The 21,719-nt window shown below is 30.5% G+C and overlaps 1 protein-coding gene across 1 annotated transcript; it reads right to left on the reverse strand.

Annotated features, from left to right (window-relative positions):
- Positions 1–1,160: 1,160 nt before the first annotated feature.
- Positions 1,161–21,460, reverse strand: LOC129957484 (bifunctional methylenetetrahydrofolate dehydrogenase/cyclohydrolase, mitochondrial-like). The gene is made up of 7 exons (XM_056069807.1): positions 21,301–21,460; positions 18,209–18,379; positions 15,632–15,822; positions 11,503–11,778; positions 7,241–7,348; positions 3,964–4,182; positions 1,161–1,620 (listed from the first exon to the last, which is right to left on the reverse strand). Exons 2-7 carry the CDS (start codon positions 18,364–18,366, stop codon positions 1,439–1,441), a joined length of 1,134 nt encoding a protein of 377 aa, XP_055925782.1. The 5' UTR covers positions 18,367–18,379; positions 21,301–21,460; the 3' UTR covers positions 1,161–1,438.
- Between the last annotated feature and the right edge of the window lie 259 nt (positions 21,461–21,719).

The following is a 21,719-nucleotide window of genomic DNA, read 5'->3' on the forward strand; positions in this document are numbered from 1 at the left end:
ATACAATGAAGACTAGTGAATTCTACGATATTAGCATTTCAATATTATATACAAGGATTGAAAATAAAGTAATGGCAAGATACCTGGAAACTTTTTTAATTTACATACAAGCAAATTACATTACATTCCTTCAATGTAATCACCAGCAAAGTCTTGTATCTTTTGCCATTTGTTAAGAAGTCATTGGAAACCGCTGACAAGTTGTTTTTTGTTGATATGAGCAACGGAGCTTCCTACTACTCGGCTTACAGACGGCGCATCAAGAAATCAGATACCTCGAAGGGATTTTTTCAACTTAGGAAAGAGGTCATAATCACAAACATTCATATTAAATGAGTACGGAGGATGTTTCAATACTTCCCAAGACCACCTTCCTAAAGATCATTAACAGTTTGTGGAACATGATAATAACATTGTTTTGCAGCATGATAAAGAGATTGTCTATACGTTAGTGGTCGACTTGGAGCCCAGCGGGAAGCAATTTTCCTCATGTTAAGACTTTTCTTCAGTATGTACTACATTGTTTGATGTCAAATCCATCTTCAAGGAATAATACCCAGACAGTCTATCTATGTGCTATGAAAATGAAACCACTTACGAGGTCAGCGTGAAGTTGAGGAATAGGCGATAAACTTCAGCAGTGTAGATCTACAGTATTAATCGAATTTGCATTGGACTTTGGCCTATCATATAACCATCCCATATGGTAACACAATTTCGCCAAGGCTTCAGATAATACTATATAACATTGCAATACATTTTTGAGACAGAGAACCTCGCTTTTAATCCACAATCACGGATCATTTTTTGTAAACATGACTTAGAGCGATTGAAATGGCATTACCCATTTCAACGCCATGCAGCTACTACTACTTCTAATGACTTCCATGGTTTTTTGCATTCTACTATTGACAACAGTGCCACATCGTTGCTCCGAAATCCTGTTTAGGCGTACCCGATATTCTACGACTTTTTGAATTGTATTGCCATTACTTTATATACAATTCTCGTAATTATACTTCGTGCTTTATTTATTTTATTTTGAGATATATGAGCATCAAAATCTCAGCATCATAATCAAACCGCTTTACTGTAAATTAAATTACTTATAATCCAAAGAGTTTACATCATCATTCCCCTTTCCCAATTGAAAGACAGTGCACGATACAAAAAATACTTTATTAATTTATTATTTTTTACAAACTTAAATCAAATAAACATTATGTACAAAGAAAAAGTAAGATACATTTTCAAAATCAAACAACAGGTGGCAATAAATCTAACATCAGCATCCGACATTTTAAGCGGATGATCCAACTCTTAGTAGTTTATTGTCAGTACTTCTGACTTCCATATTCAACAAAAAATCAAACAGACAGAAAGAATGTGCGCTGCTTTTGATCTGGAAGCAGGAACATCATTCGAATGTCAAAGAAGCTCAAATGACGAAGGCCACATTTTCTGATTCGTCATCCCATGTCTGATAGGCGGGGATGGTACCGGTTTCATAACGGATTGTGCTGCAGGCTGCCATATAGGTATTGCGCATCAGCATGGCGACGGTCATGGGGCCGACCCCTCCAGGCACTGGGGTGATGTAACTGGCTTTTTCTATGACTCCTGAAAAGAAAAAGCGAATACATAAGCAACTTTTCAACAATGTACGTGGCAGAGTCAAAAAGTAAAGGGACATTTGAGAAATGGTGCATTTATTCAAATGATGGAAGACTGAAACCTATATTATTTTTCTACATAGCCTCCCCCCCCTCTACTTCAACACACTTTTCCCAACGTTTCACAAGTTTTTTTTTTTTTTTTTTTTTTATTCTGTCGGAAAAAAAAGTTTTGCGGCTTTATCTGTAACTAATTTTGAACCGCGCCAATGACTTCATCGATTGCAACTCTTCTTCCCCTTAACGCTTTCTTCAAAGATCCAAATATACGAAAATCAATTGGGACAGGTCTGAACTGTATGGCGAGTGTTTCAGCACTTTGAATTTCAATTCCTTTGTTATTTCGGCCGTCCGTTGGGCAGATTGTGGTCGAGCGTTTTCTTGCAGAATATGCTGAAACATGATTGACATGAAAAGTATTGGCGGTATCGTCTGTTTTGATTCGTCTGTTTTCCATCATCTCAGTTCATCCTCAGTGATTGACGTCGATAACCTGTCCGATCTTTCGTCGTCACATAAAAATTCCTGTTTGAAGCGCTCTATCCATTCGTAGATCTTACTTTGCGATAAATGGCAGTCATTATACAGTGCTTGCATTTGGCGAATAATTTCTGAAGGTTCAACACTTTCCGCAAACAAAAAGAGAATAACTGCTCTCATTTCCTCCTTGGTGCAGATCGAATACTAGCAGTGTTACCAAATCCTAGAAAGAGAAATTGCAAAATGCCCTTTCCTTTTTAACTTCCTCGTATATTGGGCAGTAAGCCCCAACCAAGACCGGAACCAACATTATTTGCCGGAATAACCGACGAAATAAGCCTCCTAGACCTCCAAGACTTTAAAGAAATAAAGAAGTGTTAATAGAAATCAGAAGCCTCTTAAAAGAATTCCCCAGTCTTCTCCATGCAACCAAGACTTTAAAGTAAACAGCAATTAAAAAAGAATGTAAGAATAATCTGATCATTGCAATCCTTGAATAATTTTGTTTTCTCAACCCGCCCACCTGAATACATCAGCTTCCCGATTGGCCCCCATTTAACAATAGAAAATCCTACATCTTTATCCAATTCTACTCCCTCGGATAGCACTCTCCGAAAATTCACCTCTCCACTGACGGATTATTCTGATTGGTTTCTGGTCCCGAGACGTCCCAAGACGGTCTCCTGGATTGTTCTCATGCCTCTTTCTTCATCTGGCTCTCACGGAAGAACATCAGTCCATGCCACCTTACTGCAAGCAATGCAACCTCCACTACTCATCATGACCGGAGGTAGGCTCTAATTGAGCAGGTACTCCATAAACCCCTCAGAACTATATATAACATTACAAATGGCTGATTTCTGCAACTTTCTTAGGGGCCAAGAGCAGACTGTTAAAAATATGTTACTCGTCTAGTTGCTAAACAAATAAAATTGTCAAATTTGCAGTTTTATGAATGATTAAATATTACTCTTGTTGATTGAGATTAAAATGTGAAAATAAATTTGCGGGTTTGTTTAAAAAGGGGACCTCATAAAATGCACTTTCTAAGGCATACAACATTTTGGATTCGATATGCTTTGATAGTTATCGTAGAAAAAAACTCAGTAGCTAAAATGAAACCTGATTTCAAGTGATAAGAAAATAATTATTTTTATAACACGCATAGCTGAAATTATTATATTATGGCTTCACATTACACTAGCTAACGAATGATTGTCTCTTCGTCATCAACTCCCAAAACGAAACAAGCTAAATAAATAAAAAAAAATTTCATGTCGTCGTGCTGTCGAAACTGTAGATCAGTATCGAACTTAGGACCTAGTTTTCAATGGGTTTAGTTTAGTTATATTAACGTCCCGTTTTAAAGCAACACTAAGGCTTTTTTCAGACACTAGGGTTATTTTGGGACGATTTTGAACCGCGATCAGATGACGAGGACGATACATGAGCTCGCACCTCCCTTTCCATGCCACACCAGCGGAAAGTGGTCAATGGGAAGAAGTGCAATATGTATACTCAAATCTCCATCTATGCCAGAAAACTAAACACTTAACGAGTTGTATGATATAAGTTATATGAATATGTATAAGAAAACCAGTAGAAGAATATAAGTTTTTTTTTTTTTTTTTTTTTTTTATCGGAATGTTGAACTTGTGCATGAATTTAAAACCAAACTCGGGAATTAAATTTTTGCTTTTCCTTAGGTCCTAACATGCAATTCAAGAATGCAACATTACCTCTATACTTTTAGCACAATAAATGAATAAATAAGACAATTTGAAAACTATTTAAAAAATCAGCTCCTTACCGTCAAAGTCCACGTCCCCTACTAGCTTGGATTTTCCTGTGACTGGGTCCTTAATCCGACTGATTCCAACATCAATGACGGCCACCCCCTCCTTGACCATGTCCGCCGTGATAAGGTGGGGAATGCCGGTGGCAACGACCAATATATCGGCCATTTTTGTGAACTCTACGAGTTGCTGAGCAGGCGTGTGTCGATGGCAGATGGTTACAGTAGCATCCCCTATAAAAAGCAGAATATTTTCATTAATGGGATTTTAAATGTATCCGTATCTTGGAAATATTACATAGTTCTTTTGAGGTTATTTCTTAGGTTATTGTGCAAACAACAATCTTAATCACAATTAATTGGCATAATATCTGGATCCAATCTGCAGTCAGCAAGAGATCGAAAATCCAAGCACAATTTCCTTGGCCTTTTTAGGAATATGAACACAAAACGCGCCATGTTGTAGAAATATATAAGAAATTATATTGAAGAATCAATAATCCCAAACAATTGACAACTAAAATGTTTGAATAACTGGGTTTTTTTTTCGAATAATCGCTAATACGAACAATGTGTATATAGTTATAGATCTACAGATAAGTTAAAAAAAAGTAATTAATTTCCTTTAAAGGGTTTTTTAAACATTTATTTAGTATAGAGAAAGCATAGTAATCGTCAAAAAATCCGAACTCGAGATTTTGTCGAATCTCCACGCTTTAGATCCCCCTGAGTTCAACAAACACATTTTTAGAAAATGTCTATCTGTCTATGACAAAGATAACTCAAAAACACTTTGTTCTAGGCAGAAGAAATTTCTTGTATTATCGTTGCACCAAATTTGTAGATTTTTGTTAAATTTTGAGCCAAGTCCATTCAGAGGAAATCTGTCTGTCCGGCTGTTCGAATATAAGTAAACACGATAGCTAGAAAACGCAAGAGCTAGATGGATAAAATTCGGTGCACAGATTTAGAATCCACAGTATAGATATATGCTAAATTTTGAATCAAATAGAGCGACGGGTTGATCGTTTGTCGGTCTATACTTCCAGAATTTGTAAAAGATTTAACTCAAAAACACAATGACTTAAATATATCAAATATGATTGATATGTGATTTTGTTTTTATAAATGCAGTTTTGTGTTAAATTTTTTTTCTGTCATTTGGGAAAACACGTATAAAACACTAATCCTATTTTCGGGCACAATTAACTGCGTATGAAAGATTAATCGCGAAAGAACTTTTAAAGGTTGGCACGATAGATTCAGCAAAAATTCTAAATTCACGCCAAAAGTAAATATTTTGTAACTATTGCACGCCAATACCATGCAAGGCGTTCTCTGGGATTGCAACTTTATTAGAGTGTATGCTAGAAAGTTTTAGGGAGATTACACCCGATGTTTATTTTGCCTCTGAATCTCTAATACGTTTTAAACTACTACTGAATAGTATCTTCCTTGTTTTAACCGCTTCATAACCGTCTGAAAGAAAACGGAAAACATTCTCAATGAATGGTTATTTTTCAGCATGGTTGTTGTTGATATGTTCTTCCCCACCGTTGCAAAACTCTTGCTCAATGGCAATGATTTCATCGTCTTTCAATTCTTGAACTATTTTATTGAAATCTTCCAATTCTAAAGGCTCTTTAATCAGCTCAGTCAGCTCTGAGGCAAATAGTCTATTTGATGCTCTTCAGTTAAAACAATATTCATTTATTAGATAGAACTTATTTCAAGCTTTTGCTGCTATAGTATCCTTGAGATAAGTTCAATTTAAATTTGGTGATTGAAATTCTTATGGCCAAATTATGTTTCGGTTGATTGGTATTCGGATAACCGATGCTTTTATCCAAAAAAAAAAAAAAAAAAAAACTATTCAGAGAATATGAAATAGAGCACAATTAATTTTGTTATTTTCTTCTTTTTAAATTCTATTCTTTTTATTTAATAATGTAAAATAGTAAGAAGTATGAATTTCTATTTACTCTCAATTACTCTATGATGCCAGTAAAAATTGCAATTAATGTAAAATGGGTTTTTAATTTTTAAACATTTATTTGATGCTTAGTTCAAAATCAGAAATGTGCCCTTAAAATCCATTATTATAGAATTCTAAAAAGTTTATCACTAAAATAGAAAATATTTATTGTTTAATACCATTTTCATCTATTACTTTACAACGAAGAAAATTTATAATAAAGAGTCGAAGATATTTTTGAAGGATTTTAATTCAGATGGTTTTGTTTTATTTTATCGATTGGAAATCATCTAAGTACAGTAAAATTTCCATATCCAATATTTTATTTTAACCTACATTAATTCTGAATTAATAAAATCACAAATAAATAAATATATGTGTTTACACTATCATTTTTATAAAAAATTTCAATACATGAGTTTTTTACAAATTAGAGCATTGATTTTGGCTCTGAAGAAAAAAGTCTGAACAATAATAATAATAAAAAGAATTAATAACATTATATTTTAGAAGAGTTTGTGTAAATAACATAAAAAAAAATTCTTATTAACTCGAATTATCGTAAAAATCTTTAGAAAAATGGAAAACAAACAACAAAAAAATATTAAATATAATAACTATTTATTGATTTAAAAAGTCATTTGTAATTTGTGTTATAATATATTATATCATTATATATTATAACATCATCACCAAAAAACTTTTTTTTGATCGAAATATTATTTACAAGAATTCGGTTAAATTTTTAATCGTTTGCATTCTGACAGAAAATAAAAATAATTTTTTTTAGAACTACGATTTCCACGTTGAATTGCGCACGTGACAGATAGAATAAAATTAATCTTTTTTCATTAGTTGGTTATGTCTCTTCAAAAATTAAACAAAAATATAAAAAAAGTATAATTGTCTATAAGTTAAAATGCTTATTAAATATTTTACGTTATGAAACAATCATCGTTTTTTTTTTAAATTTTATAGAAAATTTTTTTTGCTTACATTAGCGGAAAAAAAAAACACATCAAAGTCAAGTTATAATTTTATTAAACAAATTCAGCTTTCCTATTTTTTTTTTTTTTTTTTGTTAAAGTATATTCTATTGAAAATAGCTTACCAAATAAACAAATTAATTTTCTATACTTTAATAAATAAAGCGGTATATAAAATTATAATCAAAAATTAAGATAGAAAGAAATTTATACGCAAAATAAAAGAAAAAGGAACGATAAAAATATCCTAAAAACTATAACAATAATCACAAAGATTAAAATCTTTCTGTTGTTAATAAAATGTTTCAGGAAGCATCTGCTTTTTTCTTACCAGCTTGAGTCTCGCCAATTCCATCTGCGTGTAGTAGCATAGCCATGGGCATGCCCACATTTTTGGATCGTCCGCAAACTACTGCATTCTTTCCGAACGTTTCGATTCCTGAAAAGAGTTTGCATAAAATATAGTTCTACTGCTAATAAAATAGAACGTGAATGTGTGTCTGCGTGTTTTGGCACTCCACGAACAGATTGTTTGACCTATAACTGCTAATTTTGCATAAATATATTTTGGAGGGTGGGAATGTGCACATCAGAGTGACTTTTGAAACTTTAATTAATATTTTAATTAATTAAATATTAAATGATATTTTAGCGATTTCACACAAAACCCACCCAAAAACATTATTATACGGAGCTAATTTTTAAATATTTTAAAACGTAAAAATTTTCTTTTTAATGGCATCAGTTTAATTGTATAGCAAGTTTATCCTGCGCATGAGTATTCTTTTATCAGTTTTTAAACAAGAGGTTTCATTTCGCAATGAAATTTAATCTGTTTTATTATTTTAAGAAAACTTTAAACACCTGATTTTCATTTCTACTGATGAAAACTAAGGACATGTTTTTAAATAGAATTCTGATGTTATGCAATTTATTTTATTTAGGATAATTCATGTATATAATGTATGACATTGGACATTAAAATCATGTTAATAAACAACTTTAATATCTGTTGCAATCCATCGCTTAGGAATACATTGTTGAAGGAATCATTATCATCGTTATACATAAAGGACTATTTAAAATTAAATAAATTAATATTCCAGAGAAAATATCTGATCGCAAAAGCGACTAGTAACGGAACAAAAATATCTTATGAAATATAATGCATTTGCAGTCGATATATAATTTTTCAAATTAGATAGTAATTTGGAAATCTAAATTCAAAATTTGTGAAAATTCGGATGACTGAATAAAATAAAGAATTTTAGACATAAAAAAAGCTGAAACTCTTGAAATTAAGTTTGAAACAAACAAAAGGCACAAAAATCTGTAAATAATGTATGATTTGCATGGAAAAAGTTACCACATCATATAACTAAATTTTGTATGAAAGTTCGAAACATTCATACGAATTAAAATCCCAAATCATGCTAAAAATATGCAAAAATTAAAAATGTGGATATTAGAGGCCTCGTATATCAGGAATTTGGATAACTGAGTAATTTAATTTTATCTGTGTATTTAAAACTTAAAAATTATTTTCATGTCCCCAAAATCCAAACTACCAAGAACATACTTCTCATTTTTTTTTTAACTGAGAGGCATAAGGAAGATTTTGCTAAATGTTCCGTGACCATTAATTCAATAGTTATTTTTTTTATTTATTAAAAACTATGTTTCCTTTGAGCGTATGCTGTATTTCACAAGCTCACAACATGGTGGAATCTAAGATTCGTTTAATAAAGGGAATTTAGAGCATCAAAAACATGATATAATCAGATATTTAAATAAATTGTATTTTCTTTATACAGAAAAATGTTTTACCTAAATGATTCAAAGTTTTGTTATTGTTCAAAGCGATTTCTTGCATTTAACGGTGGACGAAGATTAAAATTCACTGTTGAAAATGAATACTTTCATATTCCAAATTATAAATACATATCTAATTTGTCACTAAAAATGTTTAACTACATTTTTATCATTAATTGAAAATCATTAGTAATTCATGGGAAAAACAGCTTTCTGCGATTTTCTAAAAATCGTTTACTTCGGTCTATAATCTTCAAGAAAATTCATTCGATCAACAGATTACCTAATTTAATTAAAAATAAAACTGCAAACGATATCGCATTAGAGTATCTACAATATTTGATTGATATTTAATTAAAAATTTATTTAATTATAATTTTTTAAATCTTTTATTTAGTCAGCAACTACTAGTCAAAAAATAATTAATGAGCCAAATTTGGCAACACTATGTCCTGGAAGTATCTGGATGGAAGAATGCTTTGAACTATTTTTCCATCATGCATATTGCATGTTGGAATTTACAGAAATACGTCATCTATGAATATTATCATGCTTAAAATAGCGAAAACCTCTTTTTCTCACTAGGACATTTAAACAAAGATGTTTCAAATACTCGCAAATGCTGTATTATCACGTGATTTGTCAGTGCTATTATTGTTTTTCTTTCACAAACGGCAGCTTTCTCACGAGACTGCTGTTTATACAGCTGACCTCGGAGCACGTCTAATCCGCTTGATTCCCACATGTCACTCCTTTTGCGTACGAGATGGTTTACATCAAAAATCTGATGAAATCCATAATCCATATTCATCACTCTCTGTATTTGATTTAACATTATTGATTTGTTTGAAATTCGCTACTTGAAGACGTAAATCATGACGTTTTCAAACGTATATATGCAAACGTCTGTGTCCACATGATATATTTGTTCGTTAGTTACTAGAGTTTTAAGGCAGCTGAGAAATTTAAATGATGATGTATATGATCTCTCATATATACCGGTTCCATACAACGAAACTCTCTATATATCGAACATTTTCATAAATTTGGATTTTTAATAGAAATTAGTTTTTGTATACAGAAATTTCTTTATATGAAATAAAATTTTCGCATAAAAATAATTGTAATAAAATCTATTTATTGCAATTAATAGATTTTATTGCATCATATTTATTGCCATAAAAAAGACGACTATAGATTTTATTCAACATAAGCCATCCATAACCATTACTAAATAAATAAATAAAAAATCATTCCACAACTCTTATTTGGAAGGAAAAAAAATCGGGGTAATTTAAATAGTCTTTATGAAAAAACGAATCTTTAGATGCGTTTTTCCCAACCGATTCAAACAAAGATTTGAAGGGAAAAAAAACTATAATTGTAGTCAAAAAATTCTATACAACATTTAATATATTTGACTCATTGCTTTTTTGAGTTATCGTGTTTTATATGTTTCTGAAAATACAGACTGACAGGCGGTCAACCCGTAGTTGGATTTGGCCCAAACTTTAATGAGTGTCTACGCTATAGATGTTAAATTTGTGTACCGAATCTTGACTATCTAGCTCTCTTGGATTTATAGTTATCTTGTTAAATAATATTCAAACAATAGGACAGACAGACTTCCTCAGAACGGATTTTGCTCAAAATTTTATGGAAATCTATAAATTTTGTGTAAAGATCGGATATCAAATTTCAACCTTCTGACTCAAAGCGTTTTTAAACTATCATTGTCACAAACAGACGAACGGACATTTTCCAAAGATGTGTTTTCAGACCTCAGGGAGATCTAAAACTAGGAGATTCGTCAAAATCCCGAATTCGAATTTTTTGACAATTATAGCACATTATCTGTAATACGAATACGAGAAAATAATAGGCACAGTTTTCACTTCTTTGTTTTAAATCATGGGAGATAATTAATTAATTAATAATAATAAATTTACGAATAAATAATATAATAAAATATTAACCTTAATAAAAAGAGCAGGTGGAAGTTCATTATAACGAAAATTATTGGTTATGCATAAAATATAGACGAAATATTATCGACTATGCATATAATACCAAAAATATCAATATATTATTACATATTGTAACAAATTATGTATAATTTATTATAAATTGAGGTAAATTATGCATAATTTTTTTTTTTAATTTACAGAAATTAGAACGAAAATACGACGACAAATAAAATGGAGTCATTGAAAAAATTATTTTTGCTTAAAAATTATTTTTAAAGTGATATAAAAATTATTTTTGCCCATTATTATTTTAAAAAGTTATCACCAAAAAACCCTCCCAAAGTTTATATAATTTTTAATGATTTAAAATTCTACTTATACTTATGAAATATCTCGTCAAAGTACATATCTCAACACTCCTAACAACATTCCGGGCCGCGGTGGCCTGGTGGTAAGGTCTCGGCCTTGGAATCGGAGGGTTGCAGGTTCGAGACCCGATTCCACCGAAGAACCATCGTGTAAGGGGGTCTGTTGCACGTTAAATCCGTCATGACCAAACGTCCTCCCGCTGGTGTGGAGATGGGGGTGCCAGCTCAGGTGTCGTCCTCGTCATCTGACCGCGGTTCAAAATTAAGAGGTCCGTCCCAAAATAGCCCTAGTGTTGCTTCAAACGGGAAGTTAATATAACCAAACCAAACCTAACTACATTCCAACTAATTTGTTTATTATAGATCAGACGATCTGCTTTATACCGCGCCAACAGACACACATTCGTTTTTATTATTAGTGTTAAATATAGTTTCACATCTCTTACCCGTTCTCCGTAGCAGCTCCATGATTCCTAGAGGCGTGCAAGGCATGAGGGCATTCATGTCGAGACAGAACCGACCGACATTGACTACATGGAACCCGTCCACGTCCTTGTGGGGTGCTATGGCGTTGCACACTTTCCTCTCGTTCATGTGATTGGGCAGGGGCAGTTGGACCAGAATTCCATCCACATTCGGGTTGTCGTTCAATTCCCGGATGATGTTCAGAACCTCATCTTCTGTTGTCTTGTTTGGACGGATGATGGTTTCACTGGAGATACCTTTAACAAACAAAAAGTTATTAATTAATCAGTTAATTAAATTAAAATTAAATGATTAATTATCTAAGTATTAATTAATTAATTATTATAGTATTAATTAATAATATTAACTTGTATATAGTAATAGGTTCTAACAAATTATAAAGAGATAACTTATTTGGATTGCTATTTCCTCCAAAATAATTCACAACTTAAAATGTCTAATTTTATATATATATATATATATATATATATATATATATATATATATAATTTAGCTGTGGTGGTATGTAAAGAAAATTTCAGATGACACATCCTGTTTGGAAAATTTATTGTTCTTTTAATTGACGAGTATTATTATAATATTAATTAATTAATTATTATAGTGTCAATTAATAATATTAACTTATACATAGTGTTAAGTTGTAATAATAATTAAAGAGACAACTTATTTCGATTTTTATTTCCTTCAAAATTAAAATTACAACTTAAAATATTTAATTTTTTATATAATTCAGCTCTGATGGTATGTAGGGAAATTCTCAGATGACACATCCTATTTGGGACATTTATTTTAAATCCTATTGTAATGTAAGTGGCATTTGAAGTATTGAAGTCTTTCTAAGCGATTAATAATAATAACCTTTCTAAGCGATAATTAATTATCATAGTATTAATTTCTATTATTAACTTATATATAGTATAAAGTTGTAAAAAATAATTAAAGGGACGATTTATTTGGATTTCTTATTTCCTCCAAAATTAAAATCACAACTTAAAATGTTTACATTTTCTTTTTATAATTCAGTTATTATGGTATGTGGGAAAAGGGATGACAAATCTTATTTAGGACATTTATTGTTATTTTAATTCCTATAATAATGTTAGTGGCGTCTGAGATATTGAAGCATTTTCGAGTTTTGCCTTTTAAATTGTTTAATACGTTCATTGAATTGCAACCTTAAAACTAAAAATTCAGTAATTCAATGCGTATCTCAGATACGTCATCGTATTAGAAGAGATTAAATACATCATAGAAAATTTTGATGGAGGAATTCGAGATGTAGAATCAATCAATAGAATAGCATTGCAGTTAAGACTTAAGTCCTTTTCATTCACGGAAAAACAAAATTTTCATTTTTACAAATATATAGATAAGAATGTCATTAAATACATTTAAAAAAATGTCTGAGCTGTGAGCATGCGCATTATCATGCAAGATGGCGCCACATAGAATAGTCTATCGCAGATATGAGAGGTAAATAAGGCGACAATGAAACTATCCCAGAAAGAGCCACACGGCAAATAAATTTGTACAGATCGTTTTCCGTATTCCGAGGAAGCCACTTTTCGACGATTCTATCTTATTAAGGGGAGAGACGCGGAAAGATGGACGCATTTCCGGAATTCTTGACATTCTTTGACCTTGATTTTCGCCCTATTAGATACTTTTTTGTTCAATTTTTTTTCACGTGTATGTATATATTATACCATTTTTGAAAGTATAATTTTAATTCAGTCTGCGAGTAATTCGAGTTTACTTTATTGTTAAATATAAACATCCCCAACTGTCATCTTTCCTCTCACTCCTATTTTGACGAATTAAACCCAATGCGGAAGGTTTTGAATCCTTTGTCAAACAATATAATCATGCTCTTCAAGATTGATTCACAAAACGAACATTTCATTTTCTTTTTTTGCTAGGAATAGCTGCAAAGGATGCTGGGAAATGTGTTCAGTAGAAAGAAATTAAGTGACGTCACAATCACGTGATATGTTGAATTATCATTCTTCCAGGTTAAAAAACACAGAAGAGTAATTATTGTTCTTAATTTCCATTTTATTTATTTATCTATTTTTTGTAAGCACGGACGTGTAGGAATGATGAAAAATTTCAAGAAATAAATTTCCGTGACGTTACAATCACATGACAAACATTTCACACTTATCAATTAACGTCGAAGTGCACATTAACTTATATTTTTAGGTTTAAGTTTCAAAATGGATTTCAAAATTAAACTGTAATGGATTATGCAACATAAACATCATAATGAACACATGTAACGTTTCCTAGATGGCAACAGGATCTGAAGACAAATGAATATTGAATGAAAAATTTTAATTTATTAATGTGAATGAAATAAATAATTTTATACATGAAGTATTTCTAAACTGATTTTATAATATATAATTTTTTTTCGCGAGGATTAAAAGTACGACATTTCATCTAAAATTCTTCTCTGAACTTATTGATAAGCCATAATTGTTCTAAGGAATTATGTTTCACTTCCAAAAATTGTTGTATACTTATTTCGTAATACTGGTTAAAAAAATTAATTTTCAAATGTTCACGATAGAATATAAGGTCAATGCGATTTTAGACGAATTTTTTTTCTTTGCGAATAAGAAAATAAAATATATGCATAAATTTCATTTCAATGATAAATTATACAATGAAACTATATTTCAAAAATTGTATAGTGGCAGCTGTTTATATAATTCTTTTATCTGTAACAAATCGATTATATATGATAAAAATCGATATTATGTGACGACTGAAAAAATTTGCTGTCTATACTGAATTGTTGAAATAAAACATAACAAACACACAAACACAAAGAGATCACACACACGTTTAGTTCAAAATACCATAGCATGATTATTTTTTTATTCGCTTATTTTTATTTTATATTTAAAAATTCATTCTTAATGATGGCAACGATAACATGCTCTCAAAAAATGCATTTAATGTATCCACAATGCAAGTGTTTATAAACTCAGTAACTGAAATAATGAAAACTATTATTACAAAAGGCACTTAAAAATAGTGAGAAAAATGTGTTATAATTAATTATAATATATTAATATGTGCATTAATATGCAAAACATATTAATATGTTAAAATTGGTAGAGTATAAACATATTAGTTTGGTTTAAAGTGGTTAGAATATAAACAAAAGAAATTTACACTAATACTAAAGGCAGTAAAAAGCTTTTGAATTTTAAACTAACGTTAGAACGGTTTGAAAGTAATAATATGGTATGGTTTATTGTGGAAAGTCGTTAAAATTATGACTAATTTTAATTAAAAATATAATTAAAATTTTGGAAAAATTCTTTTTAGAGAAATACCACACAAAAGAAGTAATATCTTGTACATTTTGTTTGCTTTAGATCCAACAATTTGCCCTATATAGATTTTTTCATTATATTGCATGACATTATTTACTAATAATATATTGAACAATAACCATCATTATATTAAAAATATTAGTTAATATTTTAAATCGTCTTGAAATTTCTTATTTTCAGATGGAATATACAGGGTGTCTCAAAAACCTTATCCGCGGCTTTTATTCCTTAAATATTGATCATATACATATACCGTAAATAACAAAGTTGCGTAAAAGAGGGTGCAAAATGTTATGAAATTGATTAAAATTTTCAGGGGATTAAACTTTAAAAAATACAAAATTTTAATTTTTTAACGGACCCCATACAAAAAAAAAAGAAGGAAAAAAAAAAAAAAAAGAAATCGCAATGAGTAAAATGTGCTCTATCCTCTAATAAGGTCGGTCAAGGTTTTTGAGACACCCTGTATAAATGGATTTGTATTATTTATTGCATGAAATATAAAATATATTGGTTAACAGCTAATTGATCGGTTAAATATTAATTCAGTTTTACAAATAACAAGGTGCAATTTTTTTAAAAAATATTTTTTGTATTATAAAATAGTTATATAGTTGTCGAAAGATTCAATAAACTAAGCGAACAAGCTGGTCATCAAAGGCGATTGGTACTTTGTCAATGCATTCAATTTGAAGAACATTGTCATTGAGATAATGCTATAGAAGTATTCTTTGCTATTTACCTGTCTTTTGTGCAGCTTTAAGCTTGTTGTTCACATACACAGCGCTGGCCGGATTGTCGCCTACCAGCAGGACGCTAAGGTGAGGTCCCCGATTTCCACGTGCCAGCCACCTCTGGATGTCGTACTTGATTTCTACTTGAATTTGTTCGGCTATTTTCTTGCCGTCGATGATTTTGGAAGCGTATTTCTGGCTAAAAAATATATTAGATGTAAGATTGCGCAGAAAATGAATTTGTAAAAAGAAATATGCCGAATATACTGTTAATTCAAAAAGAGATGTTATAGATTTAGTTGCTATTTTTATATTGTAGAAAAAAATTATGTTTAATTCCAGATTTTTTTTTCTTGTTTAATATATGCGGAACATAACATTGTGTATATGTATATAAATATATGTCTTAAGGCATGTAACTATGTCATGGATAAATTTTTTGAAAATAGTTATATTTTTTGAATATTTGCAATTGGAAAAAAAAAAAAAAACCATCTATGAAACTAAAGTATATCAGTTAAATGCTAAAAGTTTTTTTTTAAAATTGGAAAAAAAATACTTTTAAGCAAGTTGCAGTTGGAATTTGTCATTTTATGGCACAAAAGCCGGTGTTGGCGATAATGCGCCAAACACAAGATTAAAATATGAAATCACGTGACAGAAATAATTGCTATCAATTACTATCAGTCGGAAACTTTTAAATAACGTCGAGCTTTATTAAAAAAATCAAAAGGAAAAACAAATATGGTTACAAATTTTAAAAGACAGTCATATCCCCAAAACTAGTTAACACATGGATTGAAATCTAAATTAGGGATAAGAAACCAATGTTTCAAAGGAAAAAGAACGAATTTGGGTGGAGTCTCTCTCCCACTAATTCCTTCAAATATATAACGGTAGTTTTAAAATAGTATAAACGAGAAAAATTAAAATCGGGACATTTTGTTAAAATATGATCTTATAGTTTGATTTTCGTTGCATGTTGTACACTTTAGTAATAAATTTCTAGATAGTAAATATTTGTGCGTATAATATGTGTGTCCAATTCGAAGTGCGAAAGCAACACTAGGGCTATTTTGGGATAGATCGTACGTTTGAACCGTGGTCAGATGACGAAGACGACACCTTAGCTGGCACCCCTTCCCCCTCTAATAACTTCCCCAAGATACTAGCGGGAGGACGTTTAACCCCGACGGATTTAGCGTGGACCAGACACGCTTACACGGCGATTCTTCGGTTGAATTGGGTATCGAAGCTGAAACCCTCCGGTTCGGTAACAGAGACCTTACCACCAGGCGACCGTGGTCAATTCGAAGGCGCGTGAATGAGGCAAGAGAGAGGTATAAAGAAAAAAAAATAAGAGGTTTATCAGATGATGTGCTTAAAATTTTACAGATAGCTTAAAAAATGTATTATCTAGTTACTGAACTAAGAAATAAGCTGTATTTCTTTACATTTTTTAAATATTGGGGTTCGATTGATAAATAACAAAGAATTTTTCACCCCCCCCCCACACACATATTGTGAAGCTCTAAAAAAAAACAAAAAAACTTTTCTCTCATATTTATAGTACAGCAAAACGTGCGACTGAAATGGAGGGCCTGCAACACACGCTTCGTTCATGTTGTTCTGACCACACTTCGAAGCGGATATTGAATCTACTTATCCTAATAGTTAAAAAAAAAAAAAATTGTGTTAAAATCGCTCTTTTTTTCTTTTCTTTTTTCAGGAAAGACAGATATATAGATAAAAAGCAAAACATTATCTAAATGTAAAATTTGATCAATCGTTAGAGTCGTTTCCGAGATACACTGAATAAATAAATAAATTTATATATGTTACAACAATTGCTCGTTTGAGGTTATAAGATACTTTAAAACAACAGAAACTCGCACGCATGTGTGGTGACGCTTTATAAGCCAGATAACAGCTACGAGACATGAGAAATTTCTTTTGTCAAGTGGTCTTGTTACTCGGCTACGAACCCAAAGGTTGCGAGTTCGATCCTCGCTTATCGCTAGTAGCAACATTGGTGACCCGATGACGAAAATACGCAAACTTCATACAACTGTTGTGGCGCCCTCTACCAGAAATAAATAAATAAATAAAAAATGAAGCTGATAAATAGTCAGCTAATAAAAATGCAGCTGATAAATATTTAGCCAATAAAAAAAAAAAAATGGATAAGGCGCAACAGCCAATATATCACCACTAATAACAGCAAAAACAGGACAAAAAAAATCGTTCGTCTCAGCTCCGACGAACTGAAGGGGGAGTAATGTGGTGACGCTTTATAAGCCAGATAACAGCTTCGAGGCATGAGAAATTTCTTTTGTCTAGTGGTCTTGTTACTCGGCTACGAACCCAAAGGTTGCGAGTTCGATCCTCGCTTATCGCCAGTAGCAACACATGCATGTTTGAAAATAGAAATCCGAGCACTCGAGTCATTCATGATCTGACAAAAAGTTCATACTTTATGCTGGGGAGACGTGAAATAACACTTTTTTTTACAGAACAGGTGAGAAAATTTCGGGAAAATATTCTCGCTGATTTTTTTTTTTATTTAAATTATTGTGTATACTCACCTGAGAGCTGCAGTGTGCGATTTTCTTGTGGAAGAAACTATCTGAACTTTGAGCTTTGGATGCTGGCGGGAGGCGCTGGCTAGCAATGACGCACATTTTTGGAAGCACGTTTGTTTTGCACACAAATACAGCATCTTGGAATTTGTTGAGAGAATCATGCTGTTAGTATATCTGCAAATATAGAAAAAATACAACTAATTCTCTCATGATAGATATTTTTAATTAAAATATTGAAACGCAATGTTTTTCAGAAGTATAAGCCTTTTAATTTATATATACCAATTTGTTTGCTGTGTTCGTTACAAACCTAATATTTATAAAAACCTACAAATGCAAAACACCAATACTTGGCGCAGAAATCTCTCTTATTACTTACTGCCGAATGGCAATAGTCAAATGTAAATAAATATAAATATAAACCTCCTAGACTGCTTCATTGAACCCTTTTATAACTGTCTTTAATTTAACTGTCTTAATGGGGATTCAGCATAATTTTAGAAATGACCTGGAGAATATTCGCTACCCCTCCCCCCCCAAAAAAAAACTCCATGCAGTTAAAGGAAATAAGATATAAAAGTAATCAAGAAATAGCAGTGAAATAAAAAGTTTAATCAAACACGAAAATAGGCTTAACCGTTGCCAAATGTGTAATCACTATAGCTTATTTTCGAAAATGGGTGGCTATATATTCCAAAAATATTACCTCACAAAAAAATTTTTTACATTACCTCAAAATCAAAAAAAAAAAAAAAATTCTAACGATATAAATTTTATTTCCTTACAACCTTTTTTTTTAATTTTAATACTTTTTTTACTTTAATACACTATCACTTACGGTGTCTTTCATTTATATTTAAATTCAAACTCGTCCAAATATATTTAATCACGTGCTTTTGTCGACGTTAAAATTAAGATTTAAAAATTCCTTTTCTTTGAACATCAAACGCGAGATAGGATTTTCCTTTTCGCTTTAATTTCGAAATGCAGACATTTAATTTTAAATTTACAGTGATTTATAGCATATTGATTGAATTAAATATATATTTTTCAGTATTATTGAGTAATAAAATGGAATTTGAGAAAAAATGTATTCCTTATTAACCGTTTAATAGTCAATAATCGGAGCAAATAAGTTTGTTGCCAAAAGCGGTTAGTGAGTAAATAATTTCCTTTTAAAGCCAAGAGTTTAGTTTTGAAAATAAAATTAAAGGAAACTATATAAAATTTCAGCTCTTTTTTAATGTAAAAATATATTTATTTCATCTTAAAATGCATATTGTAACCTATAGTTTACGAAATAAGCTTTTATTTGTTTGGGAAATTTTATTTTTACTAATGTATTTGAGCGTTTTCATAAGTGTGCACGTGCTGCCATTTTTGAAAAAAAAATAAGTGGCACTCATACATAAAAAAATATTTTAAATGCTTTATTATACTTTTTCAAAATAAATATTTTAAAGTAAAACTCAGTTTTATTTTATCTTCTTATTCATATTATCAAATATCAATCTTTTTATAAAGAGTTAGAATTTCTTCATTAATTTTTTTGATAATAACATTGAAAAATTAATATTTGTGGCATAATTGAGAATATTTTTTTCATGATTTCCATTAATCTAAAGTAGTTAAAGTAAATAAAAGAAATTCTTTTTAAAAATTTAAAAAAGAATCTCGTATTTAAGAATTAAATACATATTGAAAAAAGTTTTTAAAAAAAAAGCAAGAAGAAGGAAACGTCTACAGAAAAACTTTGCTGGATCCTATACAGAAATCTCCGCGAAATAAGCTGCATTGAATACTTTTAGGAAGCTAAAAATATTTAAAACATCGGAAAAATGGAAGTCAAAAATCAGTATAAAAATTATGTTGAAATTCTGTTGAATTTATTTGCAAGAGTTAAATCATTTTATTATTTAAGCTAATTTTCATTTAATAATGTCGATTAAGTTTATTTCAATTTTCTGTATCAAAGAAATATTTTTAAAAAGCAATGTTTAATTGAAAAGAATACGGTTATTTAAATATAAATCTTACACTTTTTTTTCATTTATGTGTGAATTTAATACAAGCAAAAGAAATCGTTTGAATTTTTCCAAAATTTATTATGAATAAAATTATTATGCTACTTGTGTAAATATGTTTGATTTTATTTTTCAATTCAATGAGGATACGCCTTGGAACATGCATGAATTTAATAAAAATTTGCATTTATTTAATGAATAGTTTTAGACTCTTAGATGAAACTTCATTTATTTTTTTATTATATACTGACAAATTTTGTATTCATTTATAAATATTACTTTCTCTTTTTTTATTTCAACAGTTCTTTTCAATGCAACAATAACGAACGCAGATAAAGATTAAATAATTCTGATTGAGTGAAGGCATAGTTATGATATGAAGGAAATCGCTGAAATTAAAGCATTAAGAATTCGTTAAAGATTTTTTTTATTTTTTTTTTATTTTAGAGGAGTGAGCGTTTATTTCATAATTTATATATTCAAGAGGAAGTATAATTCGATAATATTATATGTAAACTTATATAAAAAATTCACAAGTAAAACACAGTTTTTATTGTTATAATGAATAAACAAATTATAGCAAACATTTTACTGAAATAGATGTATTATTTTCTTGAATATAATAAGAAAAAAATTTAAATAAAAAAAAATCTTTGATTTTCTTTAAATTGCATTTAAACAAATGTCACTCTATTATTTAATACTCACTTATAACAGAATTGAAAATAAATAAATAAAATATTACTGATTCCTCTCACCTCGATTACTGATATCAGTTACGGTTAGAATTCTTCAATTTTAATTCATAACTAACAAAACAACATTTCTCAAGCGAAACGAAGATTTTCACCAAACGATTCTTGATATCTAACTGAAACAAAAGCACGGAACCCAGCTAGAACGAGGAAACTGAAAAGTGGGTCAGGCACTTACTTTAGGGCCAGTGTTCCACATCACCACTTTCGTTTATAAATACTTCCCCAAATTTTCCCCGTTATATACAGTAGAAATACTTCATTATTTCATGATATATTTCTACGGAATCAAATAGAGATGTGTTTTTAAGGTTACCTTTAAATCAAAAGGATCTGTCAGATGAGGTAGAGAGGGGATGAACACCTGCTCCTTATGGATTCTGCTGAGGGAAAGAGTGAGAGAGTGGCTGTGGGCAGCTCGCAGATGCTTTCGTTTTGGCCACCTGTTCGGCTGCACAACCAGTTAAATACACGCTCCTCTGTTTATATTTGATTTGACGTTGGTCGTGAGAGCCGACCGGTCGCCGGCGTGCCATGCCGGATCCGGATGGGAAAAATCTTTAAGTAAACATTGGAAGCCATTATTGGCCATTTTCGGACATCGGTAATAAACAATTTTTCCATAAATGCTATAATTTAAAACTAATGATACCATCGAATGAATCATAGGAATAAAATATTTTTATACCGTGAGGTATTTGTGCCATTATGTTTTCATGGCATTACGGTTAAAAT

The sequence above is a fragment of the Argiope bruennichi genome, chromosome 11 (assembly GCF_947563725.1).
Source record: "Argiope bruennichi chromosome 11, qqArgBrue1.1, whole genome shotgun sequence".
Classification (NCBI taxonomy): domain Eukaryota; kingdom Metazoa; phylum Arthropoda; class Arachnida; order Araneae; family Araneidae; genus Argiope; species Argiope bruennichi.

Excerpts from the sequence above, each read along its gene's own strand:
- LOC129957484 (XM_056069807.1), bottom strand. The coding sequence starts at position 18,366 with ATGATTCTCTCAACAAATTCCAAGATGCTGTATTTGTGTGCAAAACAA. Across the intron at positions 4,183-7,240 it reads AATTGGCGAGACTCAAGCTG|GGGATGCTACTGTAACCATC; the intron begins GTAAGAAAAAAG and ends TGCTTTTTATAG. Across the intron at positions 1,621-3,963 it reads AGGGGACGTGGACTTTGACG|GAGTCATAGAAAAAGCCAGT; the intron begins GTAAGGAGCTGA and ends TTTTCTTTTCAG.